The 21,058-nt window shown below is 41.2% G+C and overlaps 2 protein-coding genes across 3 annotated transcripts in view; one reads left to right on the top strand and one right to left on the bottom strand.

The window, feature by feature from the left end:
• usp45 (ubiquitin specific peptidase 45) overlaps nt 1–19,071 on the top strand; it is a 38,744-nt gene extending 19,673 nt beyond the window's left edge. The window contains exons 6-17 of one of the 2 annotated variants that reach the window (XM_010780844.1): nt 2,965–3,116; nt 5,279–5,374; nt 6,209–6,339; nt 12,096–12,183; nt 14,467–14,548; nt 15,355–15,446; nt 16,141–16,197; nt 16,932–17,063; nt 17,188–17,830; nt 18,285–18,382; nt 18,506–18,592; nt 18,745–19,071. In XM_010780844.1, the coding sequence (XP_010779146.1) occupies nt 2,965–3,116; nt 5,279–5,374; nt 6,209–6,339; nt 12,096–12,183; nt 14,467–14,548; nt 15,355–15,446; nt 16,141–16,197; nt 16,932–17,063; nt 17,188–17,830; nt 18,285–18,382; nt 18,506–18,592; nt 18,745–18,999 (1,913 nt within the window). In that variant the 3' untranslated portion in view covers nt 19,000–19,071. Of the gene's footprint in view, nt 1–2,964; nt 3,117–5,278; nt 5,375–6,208; nt 6,340–12,095; nt 12,184–14,466; nt 14,549–15,354; nt 15,447–16,140; nt 16,198–16,931; nt 17,064–17,184; nt 17,831–18,284; nt 18,383–18,505; nt 18,593–18,744 lie in introns of both variants that reach the window. The other variant, XM_010780843.1, reaches the window with a different exon arrangement.
• A 1,888-nt stretch (nt 19,072–20,959) lies between these two features.
• coq3 (coenzyme Q3 methyltransferase) overlaps nt 20,960–21,058 on the bottom strand; it is a 7,659-nt gene continuing 7,560 nt past the window's right edge. Inside the window, exon 5 of the mRNA XM_010780847.1 lies at nt 20,960–21,022. Coding sequence (XP_010779149.1) covers nt 20,960–21,022 — 63 coding nt within the window. The remainder of the gene's footprint in view (nt 21,023–21,058) is intronic.

Raw genomic sequence — 21,058 nt, 5'->3', positions numbered from 1 at the left:
GCACGTATTTTAGTTGGCTAGTCACACATTTCAAGATTTTGTCAGAACGACCATGTTATACTGATCTTGTCATTTATTCATCCTGAAGCCAATGATAATTTGCATGAAGCTAGGCGTCTGGGATTTTCTTTTTGGAAGGGCCAAACTTCTCCAATATCACATTGAGTGAACACATCTCCGTCTCAATTAGCACCTCTAAGGTATCTTCCATTCATTGCTTCACTCATATTCCTCCCTTTACTTTAAACCCATTAGCACCGCCTCCTTTTCTTCATTCTTTCTCAACATAGTGTTATAGTGTTCTCACACAGACATTCCACCCCTCTTCAAACCGCAACTACCAATTTGACATAGAAAGCAGGGAGCCTAGAAGTCTAGTTATGATTTATTGAAGATTTCAAAAAGCACAATAGTCTTTAAATTAATGTATTCATACCTAAACTCTTTAAATCCTCCATATTCTGAAAAGCCTGCTTTAAAAAAGAGACATTGTTTCAACTCTGTTCAAAGGATTTAAAGGCTTTATTGCCATATGCACAATAGCTACAGTTTAGTTGTTGGCAATGGCTCCTCCAACAATGCAAAATACAATATACTTAAGATGTAAAAGGAAATAAGGAAGTAGAATGGTACAAAAGTGTTTCTTTATGACTGAATCTGGTAAGGTCAATAGACTTTTCCAAACTATTATCTTTGTTTTTAGGCGAATATTACTTATTTATTTCAAAAAGTGAATAACCGTGAACAAATGCATCAATTAATCACTTTGTATGGAAGAAATTAACATATTCAAAGATACAATGTGCAAGTGTAGCTGAGGTTTATAAAACAAATAAGTATCTGTAGTTCAAACCTAGACATCAAATTGTATTATTCCTTTGACACCTGACAAAGACAGCGTACATACTAGGGATGGGAATTTGAAAGCAAATAAAACGGTTAGCCGATTAACCGAAATGTACATATCCTATAAAAACAAAAGTGGGAAAAATGTTGACAAAAAACAAAAATACATTTTTTTTTTTTTTTTAAATAAATACAGTATAGAAACCAAGCCAAATCTGTTAAATGTATTGAACTGGTGATCACAGTTTGAACAGTTGACAGCTATAGGCCTACAGCTTTCATGCTTAAAACATAACTTGTTTTTTAAATGAAAGAGGGATCATACACGAACAACATAACGGGTTAGGGTAACCCTATTACAACAGAGATCGACAACCTATAACAGGGCCTATGCACAGAATGCAGCTATTCAATACTCATTCTTGTTTAAGAATATGAGCATGTCTACATGCTCAGGGGAGAGACGGGGGCTGAGACGATTCACAATCAGGCCAGCTGTAGAGAAGACCCTCTCAGCTGGAATTTGGGCATAAGATGAGGTTTGAGTCTGCATGATCTGTGAGTAGGGAGGGGCAGCACACCTTTAGACCTAACACACTTAGCTATGGCACTGTCGTATACATTTATTTATTCCATTTGATAATATGTAATCAACTTATGCACCCCACCCAAAAAAAAAGTTATTTATAAAAAAATATATATATATTCATAACTCATATTGGAATACCTGAATAATTTCTAATATTCTATTAATCGTTCCCATCCCTAGTACATACACTTCTTCCCTAAGTTTTTACAGTTCACAATTTTAGCCCTAGACATACACTACGTTAATCATTTAAAGATTTAAGAAAATAGGAAATATCCATTATCCGTTGAAGTGTGGAACAGATTGTTAAAGCAAAGTGTTGCTGTTAGCGCCCAAACTGTGGCTTTAAACCTTCTTTTAAACATGCTGACAAATTATTGTTTTGGCCACATTGTTTAGATCAACACAATGTTGTGCATGAGGGCTTAATCCTCTTATTCTTTCATCTCCATTTTCCAGGGTTCCTTACTAGTTGAAATCTGTTGCTACGAAGATGTATCAGAAACAGTGTTATTGATATTGAGTCATCATGGTGTTGGCTTTTTTTGTTATCTGCTGGCATGCCTCAGTTTGCATAGCTCCACTACCTACTCTGCAAGTCACTGTCTGATTCAGACCATCTGTGTCTTAGTTTGTGTTTAAGGTTAGGTTTTCATTGGTGATCAGGAGTAACAGCTGGCTCTGGAGAGCCATCTCTCTAACCCCAGCCCCCACCCTTTCCACACTAACCAGCGGAAACTTCTACAGCTGTCATCTGCTTTCCCAAATGACCCAGCTTTCCTTCCAGCTGCCGGCGCAGCACCCTGCTCCCAGCCCAGTCTCGCTTCAAGGCTAAGCCCAATAGTTTTCCTGTATCCTGACAACATCTCAATTTAAAGGATACAGACTTTTACCCTCAGTCTCAAACAACTTGCCATCTCTGCCACCGCCTCAGCTCTATCTTAAACCTTCGCTGACAAGACTTATTTAGCCTAAATAACCTCAAAGTAAAAGCTAAATCAGGGTTTAGAAGCAGATTATTTGGTCAATTTCAAAGACTGCCCATTACGGCTGTACAGGATGGTTTGAAACTTCACTCATAATGTTCACATTCAAATTCTAAATCAACAATCGAGTTCTGCGCAGTAAAAAATAAAGATTAGGTTACACTTATATTATTATTATTATCTTATCTGTAGAATTAGATTTCAGTGATGGCTGCGGATTGGGTGGATTTGGCCCCTGTGGTCCACATTTTTTTTTTTTGAATGGACCAAATATTCTGATTGAATCCATTATTGTAGGATTTCAGGTACAACATTTCACTGCGGGCAAAACCGGCACACGCCTGTATAATTTGATTTGATTTATGTGATCACAATAACAAACCTTTTTTTTATAAAGACATAAATGCTTCACACCAAAAGAAAAATGAATGAAAGTTTGAAAAGAAACAAAACAGGTGGCACTGATAATCTCTTGAACAATTTCCCCAATCGTTTTTGAGTTGCTGCTACTCTGTATCACTTAATGTTTTATCATTTTTTCAGGAGCATCACCCAAAATCATCAAGCTGCAAGAGGATCCATCAGATTATGCCGACTCGGCCAAAGGCAAGAGTCCTGCCACCAACAGCACCTTGGTCCCCGTCAAAGGCATAAACAACCTCGGGAACACCTGCTTCTTTAATGCTGTCATGCAGGTTAGTATGGCTCTGATTTAGGGCTGCACCATTTCGAAAAAATAACTTGTTGCCATGACTTTAACTGATATTTTAATTGCAATATGATTCACACTATTAAAGAGAATAATCATTTTCTAAATCGTTATTCTCATTATCACTAACTTTTTTTAAATTAAGATTTTTCAGACATTTTAATATGATCTTTACCACACTAATATGTTTTGACAATTATGTAGAAAATGAGGGAGAGATGATTTGTAGGCCGGAATGTCTTTGGCACATAAGACATAACATATATTAAGCCTTCAACAAATATTGTGCTTCCTGTAGTTTGAACATTGCACTTGTCCATATTTCTATTTTTATTTATTGAATTAATTGTAGTGCCGTACCATGAGTTAGTTTATACATAACTATGTTATGTACCTATAATGCTGCGTTCACACCGGACGCGATCTGAATATTCGTTTCGCTCTAAATGCTCGAGTTTCACCGCGGCTTGCAGTTTGTTATATCGCGTCATTCAAAACAGACATACCGTTGACGCGCCGGACGGAAGTTGAGGTTGTTTACACTTCCATGCAAGATCGTTTTGGTTATTTCTGTCCTTGACTATGGAGGAACAACTATTGCTGCTTTGTACCTTCTGTGGAAGTGTATCGTATATCTCCGGGAACCCACTCACAGCCACAACGATCATCTCTTCCATCTTTATAACTGATCAACAGCAGGACGTCAGAAGGACGTCAGAGGGAATCCCAACGCTGATTGGCTTTCGCGAGAACGCGTCACGTGAATTTGGCGCTCGAGTTGAAAAAATTGAACTCTCGCGTTTGACGCGGCCCCCTTCAATCGCGTGATTCATGCTTGCAGTCGGAATGAATTTGCGTCTGTCCGCGTCTCTGCATTGACTTTACATGTAATCGCGCCGCCCCCAAACATTGCATCGCGTCCGATGTGAACGCAGCATTAGAGAAGAAACAAAGCATCATGCCTTTTTGAAATTCATTGAAGTTATATTACACTATTTAGTCTGTCAAAATAACATAAGTAGGTGTGATCAAAGTGTCATCTTAAATCTGAAGCATGGTCTTAAGATGGATTTCTAAATGCACACAACCTGCTAGCAAATCCGTGCTTATCTCAAGAGACCCTTTGATAGCTTAATGAGTCTCAGGGATTTCCATTTTAACATGACAAAATGAATATGTATGCCTTTTTTATAATGCGAAAACAATCCTCAAGTGCTGCTGCCAAGAAGACCGACCTTTAGTAAACTAAATTACAGTCTTACTGACCATGAGTGTAAAAAGGCCTTGAGGTCATTCTGAAGTATATCCAATGCAGCCGTAAATGCAGTGTGGAGTTTACCTCCGGAACACGAGTGGTACTCAGTTGGTGCAGAGCATTTTCACCATACAACGCAGCTATAGAGCGCCCCAGTCTTTCTCTGGTCGTGTCATGGTGACTGCAAAGCAACATGCCGCCTAACAATGAAGCTGTTTTTTTCCACCATTTTGTTAATCACCCTCGGGGCCTTCGTTGTTGATTGACATAGGAGTGAGCGCGCTTTACATGCCTTTTCTCTCCCTCTCTCTGTCGGTTTGTATTGTCTCCTTGAAAATTGCAATCTTTTTTGGGTGAAAACACATAATTGTCTGAGGATGAGCTGTGTGTGTATTCACAATGCCGGGCCCCATTGTGCGTTTTCCATAGCAACTGTCTTCATTGCCAGGATGTGACAAAAACCATCTTTTGAAAAGGGGAGAGGAAAATATGTTTTCTAACATGTAGGGACAATGGCTGCTTCAGTCTCCTCTCCTCACCAAGGATACTCTGTTAATTTCAAACTCAGAGATCATGGATTCATTTGAAAGGCTCTTTCAGAATAATGAACTTACCACAAGTTTCCTAAACCCTACCGCAATGGAGATAACATTTCACAAGGTTCATTTCAAATGACCACATTGAATTGCCACAAGCTGTGTGTATACAGTTTAATATATTTAGAAGGATTCATCATTTCATAGTTTTTTATGACCAGTTTGTTGCTGATTGCATGAGCAGTATTCAGCCTCTTGAAATGTGTTGATCTTACCTATACCTAATGGCATTTATAACGGGATGGATTTTTAAAATTGTTTATAAAATGTTAGTAATAAAATGTGTTTTCCTTGCAGAACCTGTCTCAGACACACATGCTAATCGACCTCATCCAGGAAGTGAAGGAGAAAGGCTTCAAACTGAGGATCAGCCCCACTGGTGAAACCAATGTGGTACATTCTGCTTTGCTGTCTTTTCTATTTTCTAAGCCATAGTTTTCTACAAACTATCAATAGATTGACTACTTTTGAAATGATCATTCTAATGAAGCTTCTGTGTAACTCAATGTTCCCTGTAGTATTAATAGCATTCATTAGTAACATAAACTGAAAATGTATCATTTTAATTACTAAGTTTTAAATGTAAGTCATGTAACTTACAAACACAAACATATGTCTTAAGTATATAAACTAAGTCCGTGCCGAATTGCTCATATTTATAATGTTGATTCTCTCAAATTCTCAATCAACATTCACTTATATTGAAATTCCATGTAGTATTATAATATTTGTGGAATTAGATTAAAGGGGTGGCTGCATAGGATTGTTTCGGGCTTGTGTGATCCAAACAAATGTAATTATCCCAGAGCATAGTAAAGACCAAATGTCACAAATTAAAATGAATTATTATTATTCCAGAATCGACAACATTTAGCAACCTTTTATATATAGCCTTGCTAAACTAACATTTTCCCAGTGGTTAAAAACATGTTGGCTCTTTTGCTTGCTACACACATAGGGAGGAACACACCTTTTTAGCGAGTCAGTCTAGAAGCAATCTAACAGCGCCATAAATACATTTTCATAACCTCAATAAAACATTTTCTTCTTAATTATTTTAATGTGACGACGTCATGAAAATGTCCTATAGAAGTACATACATATAACCTTTAAATGTAAAAAAAAGTTCAGCACATGTTTAAAATAAAACTGATACATTATAGCTTTTATTTGCACATTAAATGTGGAAATTAATTTCTAAATTGTATTCTGTCTGTTGCGTTCCAGGGTCCGTTGACAGTAATGCTGCCCAGCCCAGAGCCCCTGACGGCGGCCATGTTTCTCTTCCTCCAGAGCATGAAGGACCCAGGGAAAGGCCCGGTCAATCCCAAGATCCTCTTCAACCAGCTCTGCCAGAAGTAAGCCGCTTCCCTTCCTATCAACCACCATAAATTCCCCCACTACGAAATGCTATCTCTACACTCTGTATGCAAATATTCCACCTCAGGGTCAGTAAGGTATGCAAACTTAGCCATGATTGTTAGTACTGCAGTTCTCCATCATCACAGCAGTACAACAGCGGAGCCGCAGCTTTCACCTGCTTTCCTCCCCTCACTGGCCACTTTAACCAGCCAGACCCAGGTAGCACCTGTCCCTGCTGAATGCCTTTCAGTGCTCAACACACAGAATACACTGCAGGCACAGTAACTTGTTAAATGTGTAGCAGCAGCTTCCTATTTGTGGCTCTTTCTGCTACTTGCCACACTGCTGTGCCACCTGTGTCATGTTTGATCCAGAGCAAGGTCGAACAGGCGGTGTGGCGGGCGGAGGAAGCCCCACATTTGTCAACTGAACACTGGGTTTGTTCTCTTTTATGAACAGTTTGGATGTCTGGTTGGCTGGGTTCCCGTTTGCATTTATGTGTGTGTATGAGTAGAGGGGGGGGTTGCACTGTTTAGTAGTGCAGGTGGGTGACCAGGACATTTGACATTGGATGACTGGGTGCATCTCTGGTGCGGCTTTGACAGTTATTCTGGTACCTAGCTTTCATCAGATAGGCCTCTATGTGTGTGTTTGGTTGTGCTGCCACCTCACCTGGTACCATCTCAGCCTGCAACACACATGCAGGCAATTGTGCATTCATACAGCAAGCGCTGCACACACCTTTATGCATTCATACGCGTCTCATTTCAAGTAGGGCTAATCCATTCCACTGACATGCATTTGAATAGAGAGATATGACCTTAAGCTTCAGCACCCAATACCCATATGGTACAGGTATACCACAAGTGAGCTTTAATAAAGGCCTGCATGAGTAAATGCTAATATGCAGCCCTAATCTTTAAAAGAGAATCACACGCACCGTAACCTAATTTATTTACCTTAATATTAATACCTTCACAGTAGTTGCTAGTGTCTAGTTATATTGGGTATGCAAATTCTCCTGGCATCTTTACCAATAATTTAAAAGTACTGGCTTTGTTCTGAGGGACATGGTTAATTTCTTAAAAGAGTGACTATCTAAACCATGAGTTTTAGGTCAAAAGTTTCATTTTTTTGTTTTGTTTCCATCAGCCTGTGAAGCAGTGTTACTGTAGCAGCGATGCGAAAGCACATTGTTTAAGACTAAAGGATCCTCAAAGTTTTATCACTTGTGATACTTTGTAATCTTGCCTCTTTTAACAGTTTTAAGGGAAAGTTATATTTAATCGAATGATGTCCATCAAGATTTCAGCTCCTGTTTCTGATTTTCTTGGAAGAAATATTGCACTTTCAAGGCCTAATTCACTTATATGCTATTTTGTTAAACATCCACAAAGCCTGCTTGATCTCTGCAACGCTTCTCTAGTGGATTCCCACACAGCGACTCCTCTACTTTCAGCCCCTACTAAAGCTTTGAGCTGAAAAGGAAAGAGTCAAGAACGACTCCTGTTGACAAGGAACACATGTCTCCACTTCTGACCTCTGTAACTGCTACACTCTGTGAATATAGCCATCATCGTCTTCACCGCAAGCTCTTGTCATTCTGAGAGGTGTGGGTCTGCCCTTGGCCCTGTGGGGGCAGAGAGCGCTTTCTCATTTCTCTTTCTCTGTCCTTCTCAGTGTTGACAGGCAAGTTAATAAGGATTTTCTGCTCCGAAAAGAGGGTGAGTTTGAGTGTTTGTGTGCAACGCTGGAGCCCTATTGAGCCCCGGTTTGTGTTTATGTGTTTCCACCTCATATATACAGTGAATGGATTCTACGCTTGTGTTCACATTTGACCTCAACCAGCTGAGTACCCAACAGCCTGCCTGTTCCTCCTGCCAAGGGAAAGGGCTCTGGTCTGGGCTCGGAGCAGTGCCAAGCTCCATGGGTTTGACGGTCAGCACCACACACTGTATCTGGTGCCAGAGAGGGTCCCAGCTTGTACCCAGGGCAGGCTATGTCTAGGCCAGGGGTCGGCAACCCGCGGCCCTCGAGCCGCATGCGGCCCTTTAAGCCGCATGCGGCCCTTTAAGCCCTCTGCTCTGGCTCCCTTGAGCTTAGACAAAAATAAGAAGGAAATAAAATAAAAGTATTTGTAGGACTATTTATATTTTGTTGCATGGTTGAAAATGTTTCGTGTCTTGTATTTTGAGGTGATACTGTGACACATAAATTGTGACACATAAATAAAAAAACAAAACGGTTTTAATTAGGTCAACTAAAATATGCGTCACATCCTGCTACGGTCCCGCGCTAGCGCCTTTTCTTGCTGGCGAATAACCTGACCCCCGGCTCGATGAGCGAACTATGGATAAATCAAAGAAAAGTATCGGAGGAACACAGGATTTAATTCTGCGTGGACAGAGTTCTGTTTAACAGCAAACGATGCTGGTTTACCGGTATGCTTGATATGTAGAGAGAAGTTGTCAACGGTGTTGCTGCCTTTACGTATCGAGGAACAACAAGGGAGAGGAAGACAGCTGACAATCTTCCGTCATAATTCAATGGGGTATGTAATTTATTTCAGAAAACACTTTTTGTTATTTACCATGGAATGCTCTTAATGTCCCGATAGCAATGAATATATTAAATGCTTTGACAATAAATACTTACAAAAATGTATCTCTGGAAGCCGTAGCGCTGTAAAAAGCACGACCAATCATTTTAGCCGGCCCGGCTAAAATAACTGGATGGCCTACCTGCCTTTCAGCCTTCCATCTGTGCACAAACGTATCTCGTGGCCTCATTGATGATNTGACTAGGATCCCCCTGGTGGTGGTTTCTGGGATTTTTGCTCACCGTTCTTTGGTGATCATTTTGACCCCACGGGTTTGAGATCTTGCGTGGAGCCCCAGATTCGAGGAGATTTTATCAGTGGTCTTGTACGTCTTCCATTTTGCTAATAATTTGCTCCCACAGTCTGTTTTCTTCACACCAAGCTGCTTACCTATTGCAGATTCAGTCTTCCAGCCTGGTGCAGGTCTACAATTTTGTTTCTGGTGTCCTTTGACAGCTCTTTGTTCTTGGCCATAGGTGTGGAGTTTGGGAGTGTGACTGGTTTGAGGTTGGTGGACCAGGTGTGTTCTTTTACAGGCCCAGATACACCGCGGGCCAGGTCACCTGAGAAGTCGCCGACCCGACTGTTGCGGTCGCCGGACTCTCCTTGCTAATTTGCGACTTCGGCACTGGAACACACCGCAAATCCGAGCCGAGCACGTATGAAACTGGCGTATGCGGTGAGTGGCCAATAACTCTCCTTACGGCAGGCGGCGGTAGTGTGTATTCAATCATTCAAAAGGAGGCAACCAACCCGGAAGACAGAGAAGAAGAACAGACTCCGTGATATTAAACAAACAACAAATAGCGTTTTTCTTTCCATTTTCACTCCGTCCATTGAAAACATGAACGAACAGGAGACTCTATAAAGCGATGAGGGTGAAATAGCTGTCCGTGTGTTCTTCCATCTTCCATTTTAAATCATTTGTTTACCTCCCTCACTTCCGTTAACGCTTCTCATGCCTGATTCGCTAGCTGAAACAGCCAATCAGTGTTATCCCTTTGTCCGACTCCCGGTGGTGTTCCCGACGCCGATTCAACATGTTGAATCGGCAAGAAAAGCGTCAGGTCGGCAGAAAAGACCGACGGTGCGGCGGCACACCAATCCGAATAGGCCGTGCCCACGCTCATGTTTGGCCCGACTCCCATTTTACTGCGATTTCGGGCCGGTGTGATCTGGGCCTTTTATACTGATAACAGGTGCCATTAATACAGTTAACAGAGTGGGAGGACAGAGGAGGCTCTTAAAGAAGAAGTTACAGGTCTGTGAGAGCCAGAAATCTTGTTTGTTTGTAGGTGACCAAATACTTATTTTCCACCATAATTTGCAAATAAATTCTTTAAAAATCAGACAATGTGATTTTCTTTTTTTTTTCTCATTTTGTCTCTCATAGTTGAGGTATACCTACGATGAAGATTACAGGCCTCTCTAATCTTTTTAAGTGGGAGAACTTGCACAATTGGTGGCTGACTAAATACTTTTTTGCCCCACTGTATCTAGCCTTTAACAGATGTGGGGCTTCCCACAATTTTAATAATGCACTAGTCAAATTGCAAATGTGATACCATTTATATTAATTATGTAGCCTTAGAATATTAAAACTTTCTTCGATTGTAAATCATTACTATAAAATATGCATTGTCAAACCAAAATACAAAAAATATATGTTTTAACTCTTTAAAACGCCAGGAGAAGCGTTAATACTACACCACAAAGGCCTCTGGTGTTGTCCATTAAGTACCAGTAAAATACCTACACAGTTATATTAAAGGGGTTAACCCTTTCCCTTAAACCCATCTTTAACATTTTACTTAAACCTCTTGCTGTCTTGTGCCTGTCGGACCAACCTGTCCTGTGGTTATGTGGCGGGCTCTGCCCCAACAGGTTGCCGTGGCTGCAGCCCCGGCTGCCCATCTGCCCCTGACATCTGTCCTCACATCTGCTTCAGTGCGGACGGCCAGGGGACGGAGCCAAGGAGAGCCTCCCCTCTAACCGCTGTGCATTAATGTCCAGGATGCTTAGCCAATTAACAAAATGGCAATACCATTCTAATCAGAAAAAGCCAAGGCGATGCATTGACTGCCAGCATGGTGAAGGTGTCATTTATTTTGTATTATAGTTATAAATTAGGGATCGACCGATATGGCTTTTTCAAGGCCGATACCGATTATTAGTAATCAAGGAGATCGATAACCGATATTTGGAACCGATATACATTTGCGGTAAAATCAGAAAATCTTGGTGTCAAAATGTAGAATAACACAACTTCTTTGAAATGCCTTTTTATGTTTAATGAACTTTTCAACATCTTAAAACTGGTTTCCTCTACCCTGAGTAAAGTAAATGAAGTAAAAATAAAATAAAAACTGCTAAAACTTGTTCTGAACTTCTGATATTTGAGTCTCACTCATTTAGTAGTCCCAATTCAGCAGCACCAGATTGTGGTGCAGAAAGCAGAGTTGCTGCGAGACTCCACTAGCAGCCGTCCCAGCGCGTCACAGTTTCTCCGCTGCGAGACGCTACCCTTTTTTTTTTGCTCGTGAACAGTGGTGACTGCAGCCAGAGAAACGGCCGCATCAGAACCAAAGTTGCATCGGCAAATTGACTAAAGGCCGATACCGATAATCTGTAAAATGCGGAATATCGGCCTCGATAATCGGCCAAGCCGATAATCGGTCGACCCCTATTATAAATATTGTCTTTGTTCTCTCTGGAGTAGTTTGACCTTCTAATGGCTCTTCGTATTCCTCAGGGATAACCCAATGTAAACAAGGTTGTCTGAATTGGCTATTCATTATACAATTATTTACAATTATCTTTAAAAGGCACTTGAATATTTACATGATATTATCCTAAGTATATAATTGAAATGATATCAATATTTCATGTTTATTGTATCCTTGGTGTGCTTAAATATGCCCTCTTCATACTGGTGAAGAGACCTCATTCCCCCTGGTATAAACCTGTTAGAAATCCCAGAATGCTAAGCAGAAGGAGCAGGTTTGAATCTCTGGAAGAAAGATGTGTTTAGGGCCCTGAAAGGAAGACTTTTTTTCCACTATATGCTGCTTCCTTTTGCAGTTCTACTCTGAATTTTCTATGTCCTATTGTTCTTGATTTACATCCATGTTTTTTTTTTTGTGTTTTTTCTAGGGCTCCGCGTTTCAAGGGCTACCAACAACAGGACAGCCAGGAGCTTCTGCACTACCTCCTGGACTCCATACGAGTAGAGGAAACTAAAGTGAGCTTACATATATTATCACATCCACGTCTAATAACTGTCAAAAGCCTAGCTCACAGGGTTTTTCAAGTACATGATGCATTAGGCTGGGATCTTTTGTCATGTTAAAGTTTCAATTTTTGTTCCAGAAAGGTGCTTCAAATCTGTACAAAGTACTCAAGGTATTTGAGATATCTTAACCAATGCATTTTGAAAGAAGGAAATGTGCTAGGTGAGGACACCTTATGTACTCTCTAAATCAGGTTATAACAAAGCTCAAGGTATTTACACATTTAAATGTAGGCTAAGGGACAGGAAATCTGTAAGCAGTTGACCAATCACAAAAGAGCTGGCCAACAAATCAGAGCAGACTGGGCTCTGGTTTCAGACAGAGGGTGAAAAGACAGGCAGTAAAATACAGACCTTTTTGAACATTAAAGTATGGAAACATGTCTCAGTATAGGCACAAAATACAAATCTGAACCTCACAATTAGCATAATGAGGCCCCTTCAAAAAACAATCTAACCACTCTCTGTTTGTTTTGAAAGCCATTGTAGTCTAGTGTGTAAAACGTGCAGCTGTGTGTTTGTGAAGCTTTCACATAACCTGGAATCTTGTTTTTGCATGGCTCGCCAGTTTTTGTGTTTTAAACCTTATGGTGCCATGTTTTTGGCAAGTACAGTGAACCACCCTCCCCCCGAAAACCCTTCACAGGGCAATTAGAAAACCCCACAGTAGCCCTTGTGCAGGGCTGAGCAGGCCCCTGTGGCCCCACCAGTGGCTGTGTGAACCAAGGAGGAGAAGTTGGCGGGTGTGTTTTAGTGGTCAGCCCCCAGACCCAGGAGGGGCTGCGGGCCAGGCTCCCTTGCTTCCCATTCAAACTTGTGAACGCCGACAGTTGTGCCACTTAGGGGACTTGCAAGTGGCACGACCGGCATCATTGTGTGATCTTGGGAAACCCACAGCTGCTGAATGAGCTCCAGGGTCGTCGCATTGTGCTTGAGGGTTACCCACAGCCCCCGCCTACACACACACACACACACACACACACACACACACACACACACGCACACACACACGCACACACACACTCATCAGCCAGTCTCCCAATCCAATCAAGGCAGTAAAGAGGGAGGGGGGGTACGGCCTCCTCTATTCATTCACTCAGAAACTCATCTATACAGCCAAGCACATTTACAGATACAGTGGCATTTTAGCCGAGATTATTGAAAATAATTTTGTAATTATCGCAAATATTAAACAATAACACACTTTTTAAATTAAGATCAAATTAATTGTATCAATGTTGTTAATATGTAAACACTGGACAACATCAAACAGCATTTTTTTATTTAACTAACAGCAATTGATCTAAACTTGGCGAGCGTTTGAAAAGGTACATTTTAAATTTTTGAGTACAGTCACACACCGTCTTGCGTGAGTGTGCAAGATAGGGAGACTGGTAGTATTCGCAGAGGGTGTCACCAACATTTAGAGGCCCTAAGTGTTTGTGTTGATTGGCCATTAGTATCAGAGATCTAAATATGCTAATTTGGCCCCAGTCAATTATCACCAATTAGCTGAGACGGTAGGTATTTCTCTCTCAGGGCATGGACTGTCCTTCTTCGCCCCGTCTTCGTTTTAGTTTCCACCCCTGCACCCATCTACCAGCAAACCCTCTCCAACTCCCCCCTCCCCTTGGCCCATTCTGTGTGGGACAGTGCACGCTGTTACTTTATGGGAGGGGGGTGAGGGCGGTTACTGGTAATTAATTAGTAGGGGAGGGTTTGACTGCCGACTGCGAGGGGTGCACGCTGGCCCCGGCTAGGATTAACAGGACTTTTGACCTAAATAGCCAGTCCAGTGCGTGGGTCCCGGGACAATGGGGGCCCGACTGGTCTCGACCACAGACACAGACCGTGGCCAATTATCTATTGATTGCTGCTTTACTGCGGCTGTGCGGCTCTTCACAGCTCTGTCACCAACACACTCGCTGACCACGTCACCTTCGATGAGAGCAAACAGCTCATAGACACACACAAACACGCACTGATAATTAAGACATTTAACGTTTCTCGACAGGCACAATAATTATTTTTACACTAATGATGTTTATAATATGTATACCTGTCACACTGAGCTGCGGGATACATTTTGATATTTCACTAATGGATGTAATGGAGAGCAAGAAAAACACCCCGGAGTGAATTTAGATTTTTTATTTGATAATTTCGCATCTAGAAATATGTTTTTAGTCTGAATTGTTCTTTAACTTTTTGTGTGTTTGTTTTTATTGTGTACAGAGGGTGAAAGCCGCAATTCTGAAAGCCTTCAACAATCCCACAGAGAAGACAGCAGATGAGGACACTAAACGCCAAGTTAAAGGTACTAACAGTTTACAGACTCCAGTGACAATGGCCAAGATCAATATCCCCATCTTGTGGCAGGTGATGGAAGTACAGCTCAGTTTTCACAAGGCAAAGGCGGCAGAGTGTAGTCTTTGTTGAATAAACCTAAACAGACAATAATTCTAATTTGCAAGATGACAAAATGTGCCTTTGATGCATTTGGGCTCTTTCAAGTCCACAAAGGAAATCAGCCCAGTGCAGCACACTAAAACAGAGACCGCTAGTGATGATGGCGGGAGAATGACGTGTTCAAAAATACGGTTACACTTTACAAGGCTCATTGTCATAAGTGAAATAAATGCTCTATGTAAACCCTTACTAGCAATCACAGAGTAAACTAAATTCTAAAAACATGGGTTGATGATTAAAGGTAAACATATTTAATTATTTTGCAGTAAATTAGTGTTTATTTGTTTTACATTCCCTTCATCACACCATTAGTCTATAATGATTTGTTAAAAACACTGCTGTTTTGTTTGCTGTAAGAAATTGACTTTTTGAATTGAATTGAATTTTCAATAATACATTTGTTTAGTTTTCCCCTTGAAAAATAACAAAAACAACCGATGAGAATACTCTTAAAGTACTTGATCGATAAGCAGTATCGGTAAGAGTAGAAGTACCGTTAAAATCTTAACTATACCCATCCATGTCTACATCTGTATGTTTTTTTTGCAAAGAAGCTAATCAAATGTTTCCTCTACTAATGACCAATATTTTTTACTGCAAGAAAATGATTCCTTAAATAATTCTTTTCAAAACGATGTTTCTCTCTCCCACTAGCGTACGGAAAGGAAGGCGTGAAGATGAACTTCGTTGACCGCATCTTTGTAGGGGAGCTGACAAACACGATCATGTGTGAAGAGTGCGAGCATGTAAGTGTATGTTTCTGATCCATAGAGTAGTCTGTGGGAACCAATTAGGCGCAGCTCAATGCGATGCCCTAAATGAAACACATATAATGCACAGGGTGGTAGAGTAGGTTTATATACACTCATTGTGTTACCCAGTTAAACGTTGTAAGGAAAACCATCTTTTTCCATTTCATATCGCTGCAGGACTCACAATAGGCAAGATTGCCTGCCATACAATTTCCAGCAATACTTCTGTCAATAATACATTGACAGATATTTGTCACTGACCCGAGGTGAAGCTAACCAACATCAACTTTCTATTTCTTTTCTAGCTTACTAGTTACTTTCAGGGTTAAGGTTTGATTCTGATTCCCACACAGGATGTACTGAAAAATAAGTGAGAGAAAACATACAATCAACAGGAAAAACAAAACAAGAAAAGCCCCTCAAGGACCAGCTTGAACACCAACTGTTTGGTGTTTCGAATCAAATTTGGGAGCTCCGAGTTTTAAACAAAGCAAACACCACGTTGAAAAACTAACGAACATCCTTGAAGGAAAAGAGCACCAGGTGTGGAGCTGGAGAGGAAAAAGCAACCAAAAAAACTGTCTCTAAAAGGAGCAGAGGTTTGCTGTTAAAAACCCGACTATAATTTCTTCCAAAATGGTGCTATATATAAATCCTGGCAGGGACTAACATGTGATTTCTGTTTCAGATCTCCACCGTGAAGGAGGCTTTCATAGACATATCTCTACCTATCATAGAGGAGAGGGTGAGCTGCTACAATTGTTCATGAGAAATTATGTGCAATTGACATTAAAAGACTTAACTTAAAGGGATAGTTCAGGTTTTTTGAAGTGGGGTGGAATGAGGTACTTATCCATAGTCAATGCCATTGATAATGGGCAGCACGTACCCAGTTTTTAGAAGTTATAGATAAAGGAGTAAAGAAATGTACAGCTTTAGAGGAGGGAAGGATCAAAAGATGTAAGCCACCAAAACATTGTGTGTGCTATAATTCAAATATTTTAATCACTTTACCTTGCGAAAAAAAAGCCCTCAAGACAAGGACCTAAAGCCGTCATCTATTTTCTCTTTTAAGCCACCAGACTCCATTGACAAATACACTTATTTTACCTCACAGATCACAGGAATTCTTGTTTTACTACCACGATTGGAAAGCTTTCTGAAAGGGATAAACTGGTGAAAATATTCTAAATATAGTGTACACTTAAACTGAATTTTTAAAGGTGGTTTTGCTGCTGGCTTTTAAAAAATGGGGTATTTCCAATTGCCATCTAAGTACCTTATTTGACTTCAAGCCAAACAATCTAAACTATCCATTTAATGAGTATGAAAATACAGTTTTTTGACAGATGATGAGATTAATTTTGTGTATTGCATGTTCTCTTGCATGCAAAATGCATGTTTCTTTTATCAGAAAAGGCTATGCAATATTGTTTATGGTCCCCTTAAAACTGATGATCGATCATTTTTCGCCATCAGATGTCAAAACCATCCAACCCCAGTAGGCTAGGAAAGGTTGTCCGGGAGCAGGAGGCCCAGGTGACGCACAGTGACCAGATTCAGTCTGCAGCGCACTCTGTCAACAGAAACACCAAAAAGCTGGGTGCGCAGGTAGGGGGAGCAACTCTTATTGGATATGAAACAAGATCCTTTTACCCTCAACACTAACATGTACAATTGATACTGCAGCTCTGAAGTGGACTAATGTATTTGTCCTTCTTCTTTTCTCTAGAAGCAGCAGAGCAGGAGGTCTTCAAGTTCTGTGGAAGAGAAGGGAGTAAGCTGCAGTTTGGATCGGCCGGAGGAGGAGGGCATACCTGCTGGATCTGCCCGCGGGATCTCTGTTTGCAAGATGGCCGCCGCCGGCAGCCTATCAGACGCCAGTGAGAGAGACTCTGGTCCTCAGGACAGCAGCAATGACGCTGACAGCGAGGCCTCAGAGAGCGAGTGGGCCCCGCGCATCTCCTCCAGCCACAGCCACGGACACATGACCACCCCGTCGTCCACCTCCACCCTCACTCCCTCCCCTACGCCCGCCTGCTCCACCTCCCCCTCGCCTTCATCCGCCATGAAGCATGGCAGCGCTGTGGAGCAGCTAGTTACCGCCGTGTCCAAAGTGAACCTCGGCTTCGCCTCCGGGGACTGTTCCCCCCCCACACACTGCTCTCCAGAGGAGGCTTCTAACCTCCACCATCAGCACCACCAAGGGGCGTTCCAGGCGCTTTCCCAAAGTTACACGCCCAGCTCCAAGGAGTGCTCCATCCAGTCCTGCCTCCACCAGTTCACCTCCGTGGAGCTGCTGATGGGCAACAACAAGCTGCTGTGTGAGAACTGCACCGAGCGCAGACACAAACAGCTGCGCAAGAGCAGCTCCGCCGGTAAGACCAACGATCAAAATACTACCACAAAGATCTTTGAGTAACCAAGTAGCCTACCTGCGAATAAAGCATACTGTGCGGTTTAATTCCTTTTTTGTATTACAGTCTTTTTATTTAATTAGACTGCAATATTGACAAATGATCTTAAATTGGGGTCTTCTGAAACAAAACAAAACATGACAATATAAATCCTCAAAGCTAGCAGACAGAGTGTGGAGCAGAGTACCAGTTAAATCTGAGGCCCCTTTTCCTGAAATCAGTTCCATATTCCAGTCTTCCTATTTTCAAAATGAGGAACACTTTAGAATCTTACTTTTTTTGGTAATTGACACTTTCTATATTTCACTCTCTCTTTATCACTGACTCAATCCTTTTTTCCGCAAGATTCATACGTTAGTATGAATGAATCATAATTTCTTGTTTTCATTTAAATGTATTCTTTTGTTGACTTTAGACAAGAAGATGGAGAAGATTTACACCAGTGCTAGGAAGCAAATACTCATATCCTCGCTGCCTCCTGTCATCACATTACATCTGAAACGCTTCCATCAGGTGAGACACACACTGCCTTTTCTTGCCTTCCATTTAACGGAGCAGGTAGCCACATGTTGTATTGTATGCAGAACTCAGTGTGTATTTTTGTGACGGTATGTGGTTCTCTTTTTTTACTTGAAGGCAGGAATGAACTTACGAAAAGTGAACCGCCATGTCGATTTTCCCCTGATCCTGGACCTGGCTCCTTTCTGCTCGGCCTCCTGCAAAGTAAGAAATATTCTGTGTACTAGAAATGGATTCAGTTCAGTTTGTTTTGAATGTCCTTGGTTGGTACTGTCCCTGGAGCCCTCTGTGTATTCCTTCTTTTTTTTTAGCTTTCTTTCCCATTTTTGCTAACCTTCCTTTTTCGTTTTCTCTAGAGCCTGGCAGCCGGTGAGCGTGTCCTCTACAGTTTGTACGGGATTGTGGAACATAGTGGATCAATGCGGGGGGGCCACTACACTGCTTATGTAAAGGTGCGCGCTCCCCAGAGGAAAATGGAAGCGCACTACAGGAACCTGTCAGGTCAGGGATTATCTCATTTGAGCTCCTTCAAGACTTTTGATCTATGTTCTGTGTCTTTGTGTGTTTACGCTCTGTTGTATTGTGCAGCAAAGGTCTCAATAGATGAATAGAGGCTTTTGTGTTCTATATAATTCATGTTGTTTGTGTCATGATTCATCTTCCGGCGCAGACTGAAAACTCATCTCTTTAGACTCCACTTCGAGCGATTGAATTACTAACAAAGCACTTATATACTAATAAAGGGCTGGCTTATCTAAAGCCAGTTGAGTAGCACTTGAAATGTTTGGTTCTATGAAACCTGATGTACTTATATGATTCTGTTTTCTTCAAGGTTGTATCTTCCTGGTCGAATGCACTTATTGTAAGTCGCTTTGGATAAAAGCGTCAGCTAAATGCAATGTAATGTAATGTAATGATTCAAAGTTTAGTGCTGAAGAAAGTTCTCAAACTCACGGAAGTCTTTGCTGCGAACAAGTTCATGTAAAGCTAGGCTGTGATTGCACCCATTAGTTGGTGATGATACACACATATATTGAGTTAACTAATGCAACTTTCTCAAATGATAAACAACAACTGGCTAGAATAAACTTCTCCTAGTAAGTTTTTTAATGAAAAAATATGTAGAAATAAAGATCGAGTCATCTCAGTTTTATAATGATATCAGTTTAAGGCCGGTTTTGGCATCAAAATATACTTGAAGTATCAAAAGTACAAGTATTTGTTAAGCACAATGGCCCGTTTCAGAATCATGTATATGAAATAACTGATTTATGATCAGTGACACATTAAGCTGCTCTGGCTGATGTTGCCGTTTTCTATGGAGTGTTACGACCCCCTCCACTCCACTCTCTCCACAGGAGTGGTGCCGCCCAACTAGGCGTCATGCAACCAGCACTGCGCTCAAAGTTCAAATCCTTTCAACTTTGACTTCATTTAATGCTGAACTTTTGACGCACAAATGCAGCTTTAATGGGTTCATCAAAGCTGGTAAAGATGGAGCTATTTTGAATGACTTGGTATACTATTGTTGGATATTCTCAGCTGTTAGTTTGTTTTAATGTTTTTGTATTGGTTTATTTTGTTTATTATCAGCTAATAATCTGTAACTAAAGATAAGATAAATGTAGTGGGGTATAACAGACAATATTGGTTTCCAAACTGTAAAGTAAAGGAACCAAAACCAAAACATCTTTCATTTTAATTGCATCATAATATAGCATATTTCTTTGTCCACCTTCATTACATTCCACCAGTGAAAATATGTTTATAGTTTTACAAATCCTTAACCATATCATGTAATCCTTACACTGCTGTATAAATAATCCTTATATTTATTATAGCGCTTTTTCAATTACTCCCAAAGCGCTCCTCACAAATACACATTACACATACATATCATACATACATGTAATGGTCATGTACTGTGGACAATACCCACAGGAGCAAATTCAGGTGAAGTGTCTTTCCCAAGGACACAACGGCTTTACAGGCGCAGCTCTCGATCTGATAATCAACGCACAACCGACTGCGCCACACCGCCAATCTTCACACCTCGAAGTCATCAAGGCACTTTACAAGTACACATAGACGTACCATACCGTAGAAATAAAAACGAAAAACAAGCTTTACACAAAAGACGGCTCGCCAGAACGTGTTTGGTAAGTGAAATTAGTCGAGTTGAGGAGCACACAGTGGGGTCGAAATCACTGAGCTTGTATGTCATTTTGTGAAGCTAAATTAGATGATCTTACGAGACATCGGTGCTTTAACAATCCTTTTATTTGCCAAGAAAGTACATGGATAAAAGAGAACATTTACAGACAGACGTGGTTATTAGAGTGTATGATGTCCTGGGAAGTCGGTTTATGACAAAAACACGAGTAACTACTGACATACGAGTCCCCTTGGTACAGCGCAAATGGCGTTTACAAACATGGCAACGTGACATGGCATCTATAGGAAAAAAAATCCTCATAGAGACAGAAAGTCAGTCCTATTACTACATGTAAACAACAATCCTTAACGTAGAAATTCCCACCCCAACCGCGTCAAGGTGTCAACCCCTTGAGGTCAAGCTTTGGGCGGAGGCGGCGGGTGACCAGTACGGCAACACAGGAACCCGTTTGAAGTGGGCTTAAACGAGGACACCCCATAACAGGTGTCATGTAC

Source organism: Notothenia coriiceps, unplaced genomic scaffold (assembly GCF_000735185.1).
Source record: "Notothenia coriiceps isolate Sejong01 unplaced genomic scaffold, NC01 NC01_scaffold00022209, whole genome shotgun sequence".
Taxonomy (NCBI): domain Eukaryota; kingdom Metazoa; phylum Chordata; class Actinopteri; order Perciformes; family Nototheniidae; genus Notothenia; species Notothenia coriiceps.
This window is presented reverse-complemented; position numbering and strand designations above follow the sequence as displayed.